Source organism: Camelus bactrianus, chromosome 12, assembly GCF_048773025.1.
Source record: "Camelus bactrianus isolate YW-2024 breed Bactrian camel chromosome 12, ASM4877302v1, whole genome shotgun sequence".
NCBI lineage: Eukaryota > Metazoa > Chordata > Mammalia > Artiodactyla > Camelidae > Camelus > Camelus bactrianus.
Genome location: NC_133550.1, coordinates 30,165,699 through 30,182,062, shown reverse-complemented (window position 1 = coordinate 30,182,062; position 16,364 = coordinate 30,165,699). Strand labels below are relative to the sequence as shown.

The window sequence follows — 16,364 nt, the reverse complement described above, 5'->3', positions numbered from 1 at the left end:
GAGGGAGAGGAAGAAATGGACATAGTGAGTGTAGACCACTCTTTCTAGGCTTTCAGCTATGAAAGGGGAGGAAGAGAAACATGGCTGGAAGGTAAAGGTTTAGATTTTAAGTCCAGAATTTTTTTGGCCCAATGCCCTCCATGGTCCACCCCTGCCTCCTGGTCCAGCTCCTTCTCCCACCTTCTGCACCCTCTATCCCATCTTGTACCCTCGGTTCCAGTCACTCATATGCAGAGCCCATGTCTTTGGGTCTTTGCTCTTCCTTGGAATGTCCTTCTCTAATCATCATCATCATCACATCTATTGAGCTATTTATAGGGGCCAAGATTTACATGTATTAACTCATTTAATCTTCCAGTGGCCTTATGAGGATTACACTGTGACCCTCCCCATATTATTCAGAAGGAAACGGAGATCCAGGGAGGCTAAATAGCATCCCTAGGTGACACTGCTGTGACAAAGTACAGGTGCAGTTCAACCCGAGCATTCCTTCAGGCTCCTGAGTCCACATTCTTTCAACTCTACTGTAAGGTGTCTGCTTCCCCAGATCCCAGCTCCAGCACTAAGCTCCCCTGGGAAGCTGCCCTGACACTCCCAGGCCAACTCTGGCTCACCCACTGTGCTCCATGGTTTCTTTGTCTTCTTTTAAGGTTGTCATGCTCATTCCTCCTGTGTACTTCAGCCTCTTCCAGTGGGCATGTTATTGAATCCATTTCTGAAAATTCTCCATCTTTGTGTCTACCTCTTATTTCTTTTGATGGTTTAGCTTCAGACTTCCTAAGAATTTTCCCTTTGAACATAATTCATTATAGGGGAAAAAATGAACCATGGTCTGGATTTATCTAATTGGAAAATGGCATGGCTCCCACAGACAAATGGGCTCACCAAGGCAGTCCTGAATTTGCTTCCCGCTGCCAAGTCTCTTAAAATAAAATGGAGTTTCCAAGCCGATGGTGCAAACATTTTTAAAAATCTGATCATTTCCTATCTTGTTTCTTAATAAATTGAACAGTAAAAGAAAGCCTTCTGGCACCTTGTTATTGAATTCCTAAATCTTTAGCTTCGAAGAACTTCACTTGGATTATTAGCAAACATTTATTGACTCTCTTTTCTGTGCCAGGTTGTCCGTATAGATTATCCCATTATGGTCTCCCAGCCATGCTAGGAGGTAGATAGCATCAAATATTTTGCAGAGAGAGGAACAGAGGCTCAGAGGAGCCAAGTCACAAGTCCCGGGCCACACAGCTGGGAGACGGCAAGGCAGGAATCTGAACCCGGCCAGGTCTGTCTGGTGCCAGTTCGAGGGCTGGTCTGCTGCACCCCAGCTGCTTCCTTCCCAATTCTTAAAGCTGGGACTGGTGCCAGGGCCCTCCACTTTAAATTCCGGGGATAACTTAGCAGAAAACAAGGCCTAGCTTGGCAGGCAGGACTTAGGAGTCTGTTCTCTTCTCACAGCCAGAGACAGACAAGGCAGAACCAAAGCCTGGGTCCAGGGTGCCAAGACGTACGTAGCCTCCTCCTCTGCCATTACCATCAACACCAAAGGGAGAAGGGATGAGTGCTGATGGCTGTCTTCTTTAGTTTTCTCTTGGTGGGAAACAGCATCCAGGTCCAGTGATAGAATGGAGATACAGAGAAAAGCTGAGAGGAGGGAGATGATATATTTGCCAAGGGGCTGTCCTATGAACATAGGAAGGTGGGTATTCAGGGAGACCGAATTGCCCTGATTACTCCCATGGGAGACAGAATGCTCGATATGGTTGGCCCCAGGGCCCACCCAGTGGAACAGTTCTCACATTTTCTGTTCTAAATGACCTAACCAAAAAGTTGTCTGTCTCCAGTCACACAGACTTTGGAAAGATGATCTGCAAGACTATATGAATCCAGACATTAAATAAACAAAACTGCACATTTTGGGGAACAGGCCATTTAGTAAGTGCTTACTGTAGGCTAGTGGCCTTAAGTATTTACCTTGTTTAATCACCACAATAAAACAATGAAGTGGATATTTTAACATCTCTTTGCAGACACAGAGGCTGCCTGGGGATCTGGGAAGTGGTTTGTCCAGGTTGCCCAGGGGATGGGCGCAGGATTGGAGCATAGCTCCATTAAGAGCCTACAGTCATGCCTGGCCTCTCTGTCCCACCTATGGCCAGTGAGGCCTGTATTGGTTATGGCTGTAAATGTGAACATTCAAAGGCATTGGTTCATCATCTTTTAGGACTTGCCAACCCCTTTGAGAACGTGAATGGATTTCCCCTCAGACAAATGTACCACTCAGCCCAAAGTAATAGAATTTCAAGAAGACCATGACCCCTTCAACACTGTGGACCCTCTCCTACAATCGCCTGCTTTTCAAGGAAATTATTCCCTTAGTTGCAGTCAAAGTCATATTTGAATCTTAGTTTCCCCTGTCTTTAAACTTGAGTCTTAATTATAAGACTGTGGCTGTCCTTGACTCTAATAGTGGAAATTGATGCATAAACCAAAACTCAGGCCTGCAACTGGCACTAAAATATGATGCTGAGACTTTCTTAATGACTTAGTTGATTTTTATACAAAAAAACCCTCTACTTTATATGTATACCCCATATAGAGTCCTCAAAGAAAAAGAAAACAGGAAAACCCTGGCATATAATCTTTGCATAATAGATCAATTATAGATTCCCCAAATCCCAGTAATCTAGCTTTCAAAGCTTCTTTGAATAATTATATTTTCACATTTAAATTTCAGAACCCTCTAAAAGAAGGAGGAATAATTTCAAGGGAAATTATTTATTCTTATGATAAAGAAGTCCAAAGCTGGGCTTAGGCACATTAACTGATTTTCATCTCAGTTAAGATATGTTGAACACCTACTACTGCTCAGCACATGCAGAATACTTCAGTACACTTTGTCTCATTTCTTCCCCTACCCTCAGCAACACCTTGAGGGAGACAAAGCCATTCTTAACACCCTCATTTCACAGAAAAGGAAACTGAGGTCGAGAGAAGCTGTCTGACCTGCCCAAGGTTAAACAAATGGGAAATGGAAAAGCCAGGACTGAAGCTCTGGGTTCCAGACTCCAAGACCTGTTTGCTTGTGCCTCAACCAACATGTGAAGCAATGTTTCACATGCAGGTCTGGGATAAGAACTTGCTGCATATAGTGCAGATTCCAAGAAAGCAGTCCTGTAAGTACATGTCAGGTCCATTTGTACTGCTAATTAGAGAACTTTACCTCCCTGATGTTCAGAAGTTGCTCCCAGACCTCCTTTACTGTGAAGCCCCCTGACCACCACTCCCTTCCCTAGTGGAGGGTTTCATCCCCTGAACCTTGGGCCAATTATCACAGTGGGTCATGGTCATCTGGTGTCCTCTGTGGTGATTGCCATTAAGGGTAGTAAATGTCTGAATTTGATCAGGAACATCTAGGGCATCAGATGAGGGCTTGGCCCAACATTGGTTGCCATAGCAATGACGACTTGAACTTGGCTTCTGACTAGATGTCTGGGCAGGTGCACAAACTGGAGGAAGCAAGGATGACTCAGGCGTCACTGCCTGAGGTGATGGGGGTGACTCAGCTGTTGAGGGAGAGGGACAGACAGGAGGCTGGCCTCGGATGACCAGCATTTCTGAGAAGGTCTCGTCTTTCCTGAAAAGCTGAGGGTTCCTGAAGTGCAAGGATCGCCTCTCGGTCATCTCTACATCCCGTGTGGAGCCCAACACAGCACTGAGTAGTGCCCAGTGAATGGTGAATCTGTATTGCCCCATTAGTGCCAAGTTGTGAACTGGCCCAGTTCACAGTGTTTTTCAAACTGCCAGTTGTGACCCACTAGTGGGCCATGAAATCACTTTTGGTGCTGCAGGCAGCATTTTCTATTGGTAAGGTAGAAAAGAAGTGAAAAGGAAAAAGAATTGAAAGTGCCTTGTACATAGTAAGGGTCAGTATTATTTTCCGTGAAAATATTTTTCATGGAAAACATTAGAAGTGTGTATAGTGGTCGTGGGGTGTGTGTGTGTGTGTGTACTGGGAATGATGTGAAATACATTCTTATTCTGAGTCCAAAATATTTGAAAAACAATGGTTAGAGAACAATCTCAGAAACTTACTTGGCCAGTTTCCTGATTATAGAAACATTAAAATCTCATGGTCATTTGCAATGTTCATCCATGATTCATTGTTCATAAAAAAAACATCTGCTATGGTTGCCTTCTCCATTGTGTCAGCCTGTTAGGTGAGAAGGTGAAACATCCAGGAACAAGTGACTGGCTCAGTACGTCTGGAGCCATTAATTAGGCAGCAGAGGCTAGAAGGGGTGTGTGATGGGTGCCTTCTCATACCTGCCCATCTTCAAAGGCAGAGCCTTTGTTTGCTGAGCTTTTGAGATTTAAGCAGAATGAGGAGTGGGCTTGAACTACTGACATTTGCCTTTCTGTCCCCTCACCCTGACAGTTGGCTTAAATAATTCAGCCCCTGTATATTGATACTGTTTTATTGTTCCCAATTTATTGTGTCATTGGCAGTCTTGTCTCTTCAGTGAGTTTATACACTACTTGAATATGTTTTCTTTTGCATCTCCAAAATGCCTAGCAGGGGTAGGAATACAGTAGGCACTCAATACGTGCTTCCAACTTGTTAACAACTACTCTTTGTTCAGGTCTCTGCTAAGACATCCTTTATGGATGATCTACATCAGTGAAGAGCCAGGAACTTCTGGCTCATCTTCTCCTACCATGGAACATGTATCATGTGGCTTTGTAGTTATGTGTGTAACAGTCTGTCTCCTTTGCTTAGACTGTGACCCTATCAAGGACAGGAAGTGTGTGAATTCTGTCCATCATTGTATCCTCAGCCCCTAACACAGCACAACACCTGCCTGCTTTGTTCATTGTCTCCTCAGTGACTGACACTTGCTAAGTTTACCTGTTAGTTATTGCCATAAGAATGCTGAGTAACAAACAACCTAAGTGTCTCAACGGTATATTAAATTAGCATTTGCTTTTGTGGGGCAGCTCTAAGCTGCAGGTTTGTACTAGATCTGTTCTATGTTTTTCTCACCCTTCTTAGACCAGCAGGCTAACCAGGGCATGTTTTTCTATGATGATGGTAAAAACACAAAAGAGCAAGTTCTTCTGCACAAGTGCTTCTTAGGCCTTTGGTTCCATCATGTCTCTTAACATACCTTTGGCCAAAGTTCATTAAGTCCAAAGTCAAGGAGCAAGGGAGCAAGTCTAGCCTATGGAGGTAGGGGAGATGAAGGGAACAGTGAATATTTCTGAATAATCGGCCGAGTAAGGTCTCAGGTTCTCGCTAAATGTTCATGGAATGGAAAGGAAGGAATGAAAATAGCTGGATTCCAGGAATTTCCCATCATACAGGTTACAAAAATCCATGGGACTCTACCTCCTGACATAGCTCTATGGAGAAAGCCAGAGCCTTCTCTAACAGATAACAGCCCAACCACCCAGAGTTAAGTTTGCTGGGCAGGTAAATCATGCCCTCAGGAGGTTGCCAGCAGAGACTTCCTGCAGGGCGCCCAGGGGCAGCAGCTGCCTCTGGGAGGGAGAATGGGACAGTGACCACTAGGTTCTCAAGAGGTGTCAGTGGACAGAATCCCTGGCAGGTCTGAGGAAATGATTTTTTGTCTCCTTTGGAAATGTCTGCATAAAGGTGAATGCTAGTGTGTTTGTTAAAATCAGCAGGTCAGGACATAGAGGAGACCTTTTAAAAGAACTGGACATTATTTCTAAGAGGATTCAAAGTCTTGGTTCCTATTTTGGCTTTGTGGTACCAACTCTGATGTGGTTTGAGGCTGGGCAAGGTTTTGTGCCCCCTCCTTTGGTTAGCTGAAATATAACAATATGTTTTCCTCTCATTCTCTCTCCCCTCTGACTGCAGGAGTGCTCTGCTTGCCAGACAGCCTGAACCTTCACAGAGACCCGCAGCGGACCAGCAAGCCAGGAGAGCTGCCCATGTTCAGCCAGTCCGAGCTGAGGACCATCGAGCAATCCTTGTTGGCCACCCGTGTGGGCAGCATCGCAGAACTGAGTAAGTGAACGCTGGTTCTCCTGCCCTTTCTATGCCCAAGTGGCCAGCTGCCTGCAGGACAGTGCTCTGTCACCAGCCAGGTGACTGCTTTTATTGAGCACCTGCTGTGTACACAAATCAGTGCTGATGGCCATGGGGAAAGCGAGGGCTCTGGAGTCAGGCTCTCCTCTGATGTAGGTCAAGTTCCTACCCTTTTCTAAGCCTCAGTTTCCTTTTTCTATAACATAGAGAAAGTCATAATACTTCACTTAGGGTGCAGTGGCTGTAATTCAGCAAGCTAATGCCCATAAAGGGGCCCCCACAGTGCCTGGCACACTGTAAATGCTGTTAACACTGTTGATTTCCACAGTGGGATCCACTGAAAGCATATGTCGAATCACATCTCTCCTTTGTTCAGAATCCTCCACTGACTCCCTAGCTGATCCGCAGGAAAAGCCAAAGTCTTCACAACTGTGTCCAGGCTCCCCTACCTGTGTCCCTCAGACATCTTTTTCCACTCTCTCCCGAAGCCCACTGAACTCCAGTCACACTGGCCCCTGGTGTTCCTTGAACGTAGCAGGCATACCTCAGGGCCTTTGCACTCACTGTTGCCACTTCCTGAACCACTCTCTTCCCCAGCTATCCACATAGCTTGTTCCCTCATTGACTTCAAGTCTCACCCAAATGTTACCTCTTAACGAAGCTTTCTCTGCCCACCCTATTTAAAATTAGAACACCCTGAGGACCCTTCTCCTACTTCACTGCTTTACCTTTCTCCCCAGAAGTTATCCTATGACATACTCTCTAATTTTTAATAACATCTCCACTGAGATATAATTCATATACAGTTCACCTACTTAAAATGTACCATCCAATGGCTTTTAGTATATTGGCCAAATTATGCAACCATAACCACAATCAATTTTAGAACATTTTCATCACCCCAACAAGAAACCTGATAACCATTAGCAATCACTGCCTTCCCCATTCCTTGAAGTCACATTCTATAGTTTACTCATTATTTTAAATAGTCTATTTCTCCCTACTACAGTATATTCTCACAGAGAGTAGAGATATTTGTTTTGTTCATTGATGTAAGCCCAACATCAAAAATACTGCCTGGCATGTAGCAGGCCCTCAGGAAATAGGGAGAAAGAGGGAGGGAGAGAGAGAAAGGGGCAGAAAGGTGGAGAGAGGAGAGGAATTGTCAGGAAGGTTGGGTTTTCCCAAGTTTGAGCAATGACTTGTCAGGCAGGCATCTCCCCTAATTCAGGGCTGAGCTCTCTGAGTCTGGCCAACCAGAGGGAAATAAAACTGTATATACTTGTGATCCAACTGATTGTCAAATGACATAGCTGTGTGTTAGTTCTGGGTGGGACTGGTACATTGATGTCAGAAATGCTAGAGAATGTTAAAGTATGAGTTGGTGTGAAATTCCAGAAAATTCTTAACTGTAAATGGATTCAGTTAAGAGCAACTTGTGCCTCTTCCCAAGTATTCCCAGTACACCCAGGACAGGCATCCTCCCTTGAGTATATGGCATGAGCCTCTGAAAAGGGAAGCAGTAGTTGGTTCAAGCCATAGGGGGTCCTTATGGTCACTAGAGTTACTTTCCTGGCACCTGAATTTAGAAATTGTGCTTCCGTTTCCATAAAGCCGCTGAAATCATGAGATGCCTCCAATTACAGAGTTTTCAGCTACTAGTCAGTTGTATGATGGTTCTTACACTTTCAGGTGCTATGGACCCCTCTGGCAATCTGATGAAGCCAGTGGACTCTGCCTCAGAATAATATTTTTATTTTTTTAGTGGAGGTACTTGGGATTGAACCCAGGACTTCGCATATGCTAAGCATGCACTCTGCCACTGAGCTATTCCCATCCCCCAGAATAATATTTTTAAATGCATGAAATTTTATTTTTTCAGTGTAGGAGTTTATAAAGGAAGCTAATTATATTAAAATACAATTATTAAAATATTTTACCTAAATTTGGGTATAGTCATTCTAAGCTTTTTCATCAGAACATTATAAAACAAGATCTAGCAGCAGCTCTGATGACCCACTATTTTGAAGTAGTGATGTGTGTGAATGATATTTTGAGATACCTGCAACAATTGGGATGGGATAAGGAAATGTCTGCATTTTAATAGCTCCCCAGGGACTCAGATGTAGGCGATCCGAGCAGCCCCTGTTGGGAAACATCTTGAAGAAGAAATGCCATATTCTCTGGGACTCCGCAAATTTCTAAGACATGTCCATGACCTTGGAAATGCCGAATCTGCCTACAGTGTTGGTTCACATCTGCGTGGGCACAACCTGGGAAGAGGCCCCCACATGTTCTTCCCTAGGGTCTCAAAAGCTGGTCCTGGGATATTTTAAGGGCCCCTCCTAGCACCTGAGCTGGGGCTCTGCTTCATTCCAGTCCCTCTTGGAGGAAAGGCTTTGCTAAACAAATCTGCACTTCACCTTAGCAGGCAGACTGCAGGACCGGCTTGCTGCGTAAATTGTTTGTAAGGACAATTTGCTATTTAAATTAAACCCTGTCATTGTCGTTGAATGTTGACTTTTGCATATGAATTGTTGGCACACAAATGGGTGCTGCTAATTATGAGTGGGTTCCTTAACATTCATTAAGTCAGCCCCATAGAACGTATGCACGGAAACACGTTGATAAGCCACGTCGGGGACGGAAGGTAATAAAATTGCCTTTGTTTCTGATCTGACTATAATTGAACTTGCTTGCTCTGTGGTCTGAATCAATACAGCCTTTCCTTCTCTGTGTACATAGAGAGCTGTTCTTCATATTCAAAGGTTTCTCTGCGAGTGTGGATTCCAGAAAGCACTATTTTTCCAGCAAAGGGAGATGGAGAGGGTTTGTTCACAGCCATCCCTGTTCTTGAATCAGGCTGTTCAGGCTTGAGGGCAGAACCCCTGACTGTGGCTTTCTTAATAGCCAACAGTAATAATAGCAGCACCGATGTTACTGAGCTAGGGAACTATGAAAAATATCCGTGAGTTATTTCCAATGTAACCATTATTATCCACACTGACATAGGAACGGAAGCAAGAAAAGGATAAACAACTTGTCTAAGATCAAGCACCCTTGTAAGCTGATGGCTTGAAACTGAATCCAGTTCTCAAGGCAGAACTTCCACCCATCACCACTGGACTAGAGTCTGTCCAGGAGATATTTCTATATGTTCCAGGTGGAATGAGATCGCCCCTCTGTAAGACCAGAGTGTTGGTCAGATCTCTGTTCCTTCCAGGTCTGAGAATCTGCAGTTTGCTCTGTATGATGCATTGTGGATGCTCTCCTCAAAACCACTGGGAATGTGAAAATTCACAAAGGTTACCAAGTACCTTCCTCACCAAGTACCTAGGTGGGGGACCATCCTTGCTGGCTGAGACTTCTCCCTGTATACCTCCTGCCTCCGTCCTCAGGGCATCATACTAAAATCCAGAGCTATCTCCATCAGTGATGATGTCCAGAGCACTTTCTTTGTTCAGACCATTATGGCTTGGGGTGAAAGATACATCCACTATTTCCAGACCACCTACTGTGTGCCACATGCTTTAAATACATTCAAGGTATTTTTATTCCCATTTCACAGGTAAGAAAACTAAGACTTGGAAGGATATGTGTTTTACCCAAAGCCACACAGCCAGTAAGTGGCAGTCACAATTCAAACCTAGTTTGTTCCTTTTCTATCCTGCTGTGCTGTGTCTAGTTTAGCTTTGCATTCTAGGCACCTAACAGTCTCCCGTAGCTGGGGAATATCTGTTGAATGTGAAATGAATAAATGAATGACACACAGTGAACTAGTCTGTGAAATAAAAGCCAGAGAAAACGCTACAGGTGAAGGGAACGCTTAATGAAACTCTTGTCAAATATTAAATATTCTATTGAACTGAATTTTGAACTCAGAGAACTAGAACTGAACCTCTGTATGTCTCAATTATTTGAATGCGAAGCTAAATCAGGATAACACAAAGGTCAGTTTGGACTGACACAGGCTGGTGATTCTTGGCCGTGAGCTGTAGGAAATTCACAAGGTGATGAGCTGAACTTCACAGTTGACTTAGAGTCTGGCTGGCAGACTTTTTACCTGAACCAGGCAGGAGTAGGTCTAGGGGAAGCAGAGCCACTCTGTCTCCCACACTGAGGCCACAGGGAAAGCAGGGGCCCTGGCTATTCTCACTTTTGAACCAACTGCATTTGGTTCCATCAATGCCACATTTCTGTCCTCTGAGATCTTGTTGAAGCTCTTCTGCCCAACGCCTCGCCTTGCCCCCAAGTTCCCAATTACAATCAAATTGGACAGTCATTAATTAGAATAATTGCTTTCTGTTGTTTAAAGAGAAAAAAATCAGGGCTTCATCAAAAAATGCCTCTTTGTTTTTTCTTTTCACACTAAACTATGAATTTGTTGTTCCCACTCCATGAGTCAATCAAAACAGGGCCATTAATTTACAACTTGTGCATAAAAAGAGTTTCTGGATTGTCTTTCCACAGTATCACCAGAAAAAAAAATAACCCTTATTGCTTGGACAAGGGGCTTTCTCGAATGCAAATGGGCTCTTTTCAGAAGGTCCTCCTGCCTCCAGCCCCTATAATGCACCTGTGACCCTTTCACGTGATAAAGTGGCCACTGACCTCTTGGTATTTCTTGAATACTCCACTCCACCACAGGGCTTTTGCACTTGCTGCTCCTTCTGCGTGGAAAGCTTTTCCCTTGATACTGACCAAGCTCCTCCCTCACTTCATTCAGGCCACTGCTCAAATGTCACGTCCTCATAGAGACCCTCCTATGACAGCCCCACTCACCCCTCCCTCCATCACTGCTTTCTTTCCTGCTTTAATTTTCTTCATAGCACTTAGCACCATCTGACATACTATATATTTATTTATTTGTTTATTTTCTGTCCACCCCACCAAGACTGCAAACCCCATAAGAATGAAGACTTATTTTTAAATGTCATTGACTGTATCCCCAGTGCCTAGAACAATGTCTCAATGAACTCGATAAATATTTGATGAATGAATGAATGCATGAATGGTAAGTTTCCTGCTGGACCCAGAGTTCAGTCTTCTGTTGTCTCATCCCTGTTCCTCCAGCTCTCCTCCTTAAAAACAAATCTCATTACTTTGTACTAATGACCTGGATAATACGTGGTCTTTCTTTTCTTTCTTTTTCAAGGGGAGGGGATTTTTGGTGAGACAAGTTAAACTGCAGTTTATGGTGCTGGAGAGAGCCTTGGTTTCTTTATCTGTGCTGTGTGACCTATGACAAGTGACTTGATCACTCTGATTCACAGTTTTGGATGAGGGTGATGATACCTCCTTCCCTAGGGTTGTGGGAGGTTTTGAAAACATAGTATATAGTAAGTAAGTATATAGTCTGTGGATGAAATGATGAGCAGGGCAGGAACTGAGAGTGCTGTCATGGCACAGGTTTTGGCAAAAGGATCCCACCATTGGAATGTGTGGCTCTTTGTCCCAGGGGGCGTCACATCTGCATGCAGGAAGATGGCTTAATGAGAACTTCACTGATAGCCTGAGTCTGGAAGGTTAGAGCGTTTTCCAAAGGGTGGCACAGGACACAATCGTAGGTGATACACAAAACATTTCTATTTTTAATTGCTGTGAATTTTTATGAGTACTAGAAAAATACTGGTTTTCTTTTTATGGCACTGATATGAAGTTTCCTTTGAAAATGCATTTAGTTGTGTGAAAGAATTTTAAGGGAAAATATTAAGTAAATAAATTGTACTGCAGCATACAGATATGTGAGAATTTACAATGGTGATTCCCAGACAGCTGACATTTGGGGAACCTGGTTGTAAGTGGGCGCTCAAGTAGACTCCTAGAACCAAACTCCAGCCACCAAAGCTCAGTGCATCTAGCGACAAATGGATTTGTTGTTTTGGGCTCATGAAGCTGGCAGGTGAAGCAGCAGATAGCACATATGTAGAGCAGGATTTGAAATGGAGCTGGCGATTGCAGAATCAGTGCGCCAATTCCATCTCCTTTAGCCAGCCCTCATCAGAGACATCCTTTAAGTCTCTGATCAAGATACTGGGCTGATAACGATGATAATGATGGTGATGACGATATTGATGATGATGATGATGAAAATGATGATGGTGATAGTGATGACAGAAATGATTGTGATAGTGAAAATGATGATGGTGGTGATAACAATGATGATACAAAGAAGAAATAATGCTGAATGCTTATTAACTTAGGATGTGCCAGACCTATTCCAAGTGCTTTAAGTGATTTATATGATTGCTTCATTTAATACTATGAGGTAGATACAATTATTATCTCCATTTTTTCAAACGAAGAAACCAATGCTAGGTACTTTATATGTGTTATAAATTTAATCCACACAACACATTCACTCAGTCATAATCATCCCCATATACAGAGACCTTAACTCACCCGGGACCAGGCCACTTATCAGTGGCAGGTAGGAGGCTCAGACTCAGTCTGACTCCAGAGAGCTTGTTCCTAACCACTACACTACACTGCTTCTTCAGGAACAGGACAATGAATGAGTCATGGTCTCTGCCTGTGAAGCTCAGTAGCGGAAGCCGACATGTGGGCAATTAGAACGCATCTGAATTAAACAAGTAGCACGTTGGACTTTATTAGCAGGTGTTGTGGGTACACAGGAGAGATTGATTCTGATGGTGGGGGCATCCTGGAGGGCTCCATGGAAGAAGTGGCATTTGATCACAGCTTTGAAGGTCTTTAGTAGCTGGGAGAATGAAGGGAAGGGTGCTCTAAACAACAAGAACAAAAGCATGGAACCTAAAGTACAGAGCAGGCCAAATGATGTTTTGAGAAGATGGTTAGCCCAACCAAGGCCAAAGCCTTCCCAGTGTCTTGGGGAACTGGAAGAGTGGTGCAGGGGGGCCCCAGACTTGGATCCTCTTCTCCTCTCCACTCCCTTTTGATTTTTCTTGTTTTGAGCATTTTTATGAGTACTCTCAAAATGAGTGTACCCCAACCTGACCCTAGATGGAAGGTACAAGAAAATAAACACTACCTCGGTAAGCTTATCATTTTGATAATCCCAAGTAGCACATGCTGTAAGTCAAAATTTGGAAATGACAGAGAAGTTGGAAAAGAATGTCACCCACAATTCCAGGAGGCAGAGAAATCCTTGGTCAACAATTTGATGTTTTTTCTCTAATATTTTCTCAGTGCATGTTTTTTCTAATAACATAATCCTGATCACACTGTATGCAATTTTGAATTTCACTTTTTTTTCCCCACTTACCATTTTAACATGAGGTTTTTTTTTTATTTATTGCAGCTCTATGTAAATATCTTAAATAACATTTTTAAATAATTTTTAAGAATAAGCTTATTCTTTTGTCATATACCAGAGTTTATTTAACCATGCTCTGATTTTTAAACACTTGTTTCTTTGTCAAACTTTGGATCCTGTAAATAAGGTTTGGGTGAAAAATCCTTGGGCATGAGGATTTTGCTGCATTTTCATTGTAACATTGGGACAGAGTCCCAGAAGTGGAATTATTGAATTAAGGGTAAGGAGCATTCATTAAACCTTGGCAACATAATCCCGATTGCCTCATCGTGGACTCGGAGCTGGCCACAGCTGCAGTGGGCTATCTCTGAAAGGACTCAGGTCAGTGTAGGGTGAAGAGCACAAGCATTAGAGACAGACAGATCCAGGTTGGAATCTTTTCTCTCTCTTACTAACCTTGTGAACTTGACCCTCAGTTTCCTTATAGTAAAACAGTGTTTCTCAACCTGGGCATTATTGACATTTGGACTAAATTCTTTGTTGTAAGGACAGATCTGTGTTTAGCAACATCTCTTACCTCTACCCATTAGATTAAGTAGCAGCACCCCCACCGCTGGAGATGACATCCAGAAATGTCTCCAGATATTGCCAGGTGTCCCCTGGGAGGCAAAATCACCCTGGTTGTGGATCACTGCTGTAAAGTTGAAATAAGATAACACATACCCTAAAGAATCTTGTGAGGATTAGGAACAGTGCATGTGAGGTGCTTTTTCAGTGCCTGGCACAGTGTCGGCGTTTATCAAACAGCAGCTATTACTGTCGTTCACATTAATAGTGACAGTGACGTTTCCCCCTGCGGGATGCCACAGAGAGGAGTCCTGGGAGAACACTCTGAATCAGCTTGGAGGCCACTCTGGGGTCTCTGGGGCTTTGATTCTTTGGCCAGGCACCTAGCAGTGCCTCTGTCTTCTCCTTCCAGTGGTCACAGTGTGGCCCACTATTTAGAAGCAGAATTGCTTCTCAGGTCTTCCTGATGGAAGCCTTTCTCTCTTCACTTCCCCTCTGCTCTCCCATGCTGTTTCTTCCAGGAGGACAGAGAGTGTTGAGATGGGTCAGTTGTCGGGGATCTCTCATCCTTCCAGCCGCACCCCCTGTGCGTGAGGTCAGCCCACCAGCAGTTTCTCAGAACTTGCCCCTCTAAGTGCAAATTCACTAGAAATCCAGCCCCTCTGAAAAGCTCACCGGTGCTATGTGAGAGTCCCAGGCGGCACCTCACATGTTGTCACCCCTTCTTGCTGCCCTGCTGTGGCTCAGCCTGAGGCCTTGGCTGCCCGAGAAACTTCATGAAACCTTAGATCTTGCCTGTGGCTGAGGCGACCCTGACATCATAGCTGCGGACAGCTATGGAAAGTCTCCTGTCCTTTCCAGGCTGTTGCCATCAGCCCTGCCTCCTGCAGCCTCGGGGGCTCATTCCCACTCTGTGCCCACCAAGGATGCTGTTACCAACAGAGGCCAGTTAAACAAGTGCTGAGCTATTCCGCCAACTCTGGGTGCACCCAAGCCAGCAGTGATCTTTGGAGCTCCTGATGTGTTTATGCTGCCACCAATGAAGAGAGACTCCCTTCTACCTTCAGGGAGCCAGGGTGGCACGGCCACTAAAAGCGTGTGCTCTACTCCCAAATGGCAGCAGTTTGAAGCCCAGTTCTTGCACCCAGTGGCAGTATGATTTCAGCCAGATCCTCTCCCTGTGCCTCTGTTTCCTCATTTGTAAAATGGAGATGTTATCAAGACAAACCTCACTGGGTGTGTGGCACTCAAGGGGGCATATATATAAAGTTCTTAGAACTGCTCTGAACACAGGAAATGCCAGATGTGTGTTTGCTGTTATCCTCCACAGCATCATTCCATGGCCCCCGAGCTGAGCTGCCCAGGCTCCTACTCCTTTCCATGGTTTTCAGGGAAAAGCTCTTTCAGCTCTGCTGGGGGCTGAGCAGAGGGTCTGATCTGAGAGACTAGGTTTCTCTTGGGTCCAGAACCAGCTTCACAGCCTACCACATTGCTGATTATCCTTGTGCGCCTGCCCAGGATCTCTTTCCTTAGGATGATTTTCCTTCAAGAGTGGTCACTTATGCAGATGGACTTGTCAGCCCCTCTCCCCGCCACCCTACTCTTGCAGGCCCATCAGACTCTGGGAACCCTGAGCTGGAAACTGCTCCATCTGCAGAAGTGGACCCACCTCCCAAGCCCCCACCCACCAAGGCGGCCCCACCCTGGAATCTACAATGGCATATACCTTGGGAGACTTGGGATTTAAGCCTCAGATTCTTCCCCAGGGTTCTTCAAAGACCACACCCAAAGGTAGATTCCAGATCAGTGCCTGTTTGGAGATTCTATGCTGTAATGATGAAGAACACGAGCCCTGGAATCCAGGTTGGAGTCACCTGCCGCTTCCTGAGTGACACCTGGATAAATTTACCCTTCCACCTATTTCCCCATCTCTGAAGTAGGTGCAGTAGTATCTGACCCATGCTGCTCTTCCATAAATTAAACCATAAAATGTATCTCAACAGCCTGAGACTGGCAGGAGCTCAGTATATTGTGATTCCTGCCTCTGTGCCTCCTGCCCTCTATTCTAGGTCAGCGTCCTCATCAGGAACTTCAAAACATTGTCATTGTACTTGATCCCACCCTGGACCTGGTGTTTTCTTCTAGATTCCTTCTCAACTTGTACTGACTCTGCTCTCTTATTTGGACCAGTGACTGGAGCAGCCCCTTATTAGAGTGGACTGACGAGACTGGCTGGAGGCAGGAACCAGGCTTCCTGTTTTCTCCCTGCCAGGAAGTGAGATCCCTAACAGATGAAAGGGTAGAGAGAAAAGGGAGGAAGAGGCAACTAAGGACCTAAATGCACCCCAAAGGGATGCCTGGAGCGTAGATTCCTTTAAAAGTCAACTCCAGCATGAGGTGGCAAATCAGACTCTGGGCTGGGACACTGGCAGGACTGGCCTTCAATGTCCCAAACCCCCAACTTCTCAGTCCCCCAACCAGAAAGGAGGAAGAGTAGGCAGGACATGA

The 16,364-nt window shown here is 44.7% G+C and overlaps 1 protein-coding gene across 16 annotated transcripts in view; it reads left to right on the top strand.

The window, feature by feature from the left end:
• Positions 1-16,364, top strand: part of ABTB3 (ankyrin repeat and BTB domain containing 3) — a 505,725-nt gene that overhangs the window by 382,727 nt on the left and 106,634 nt on the right. For all 16 annotated transcript variants that reach the window (XM_074375114.1, XM_074375117.1, XM_074375115.1 and 13 more), the window contains one exon: positions 5,882-6,031. In XM_074375114.1, the coding sequence (XP_074231215.1) occupies positions 5,882-6,031 (150 nt within the window). The remainder of the gene's footprint in view (positions 1-5,881; positions 6,032-16,364) is intronic.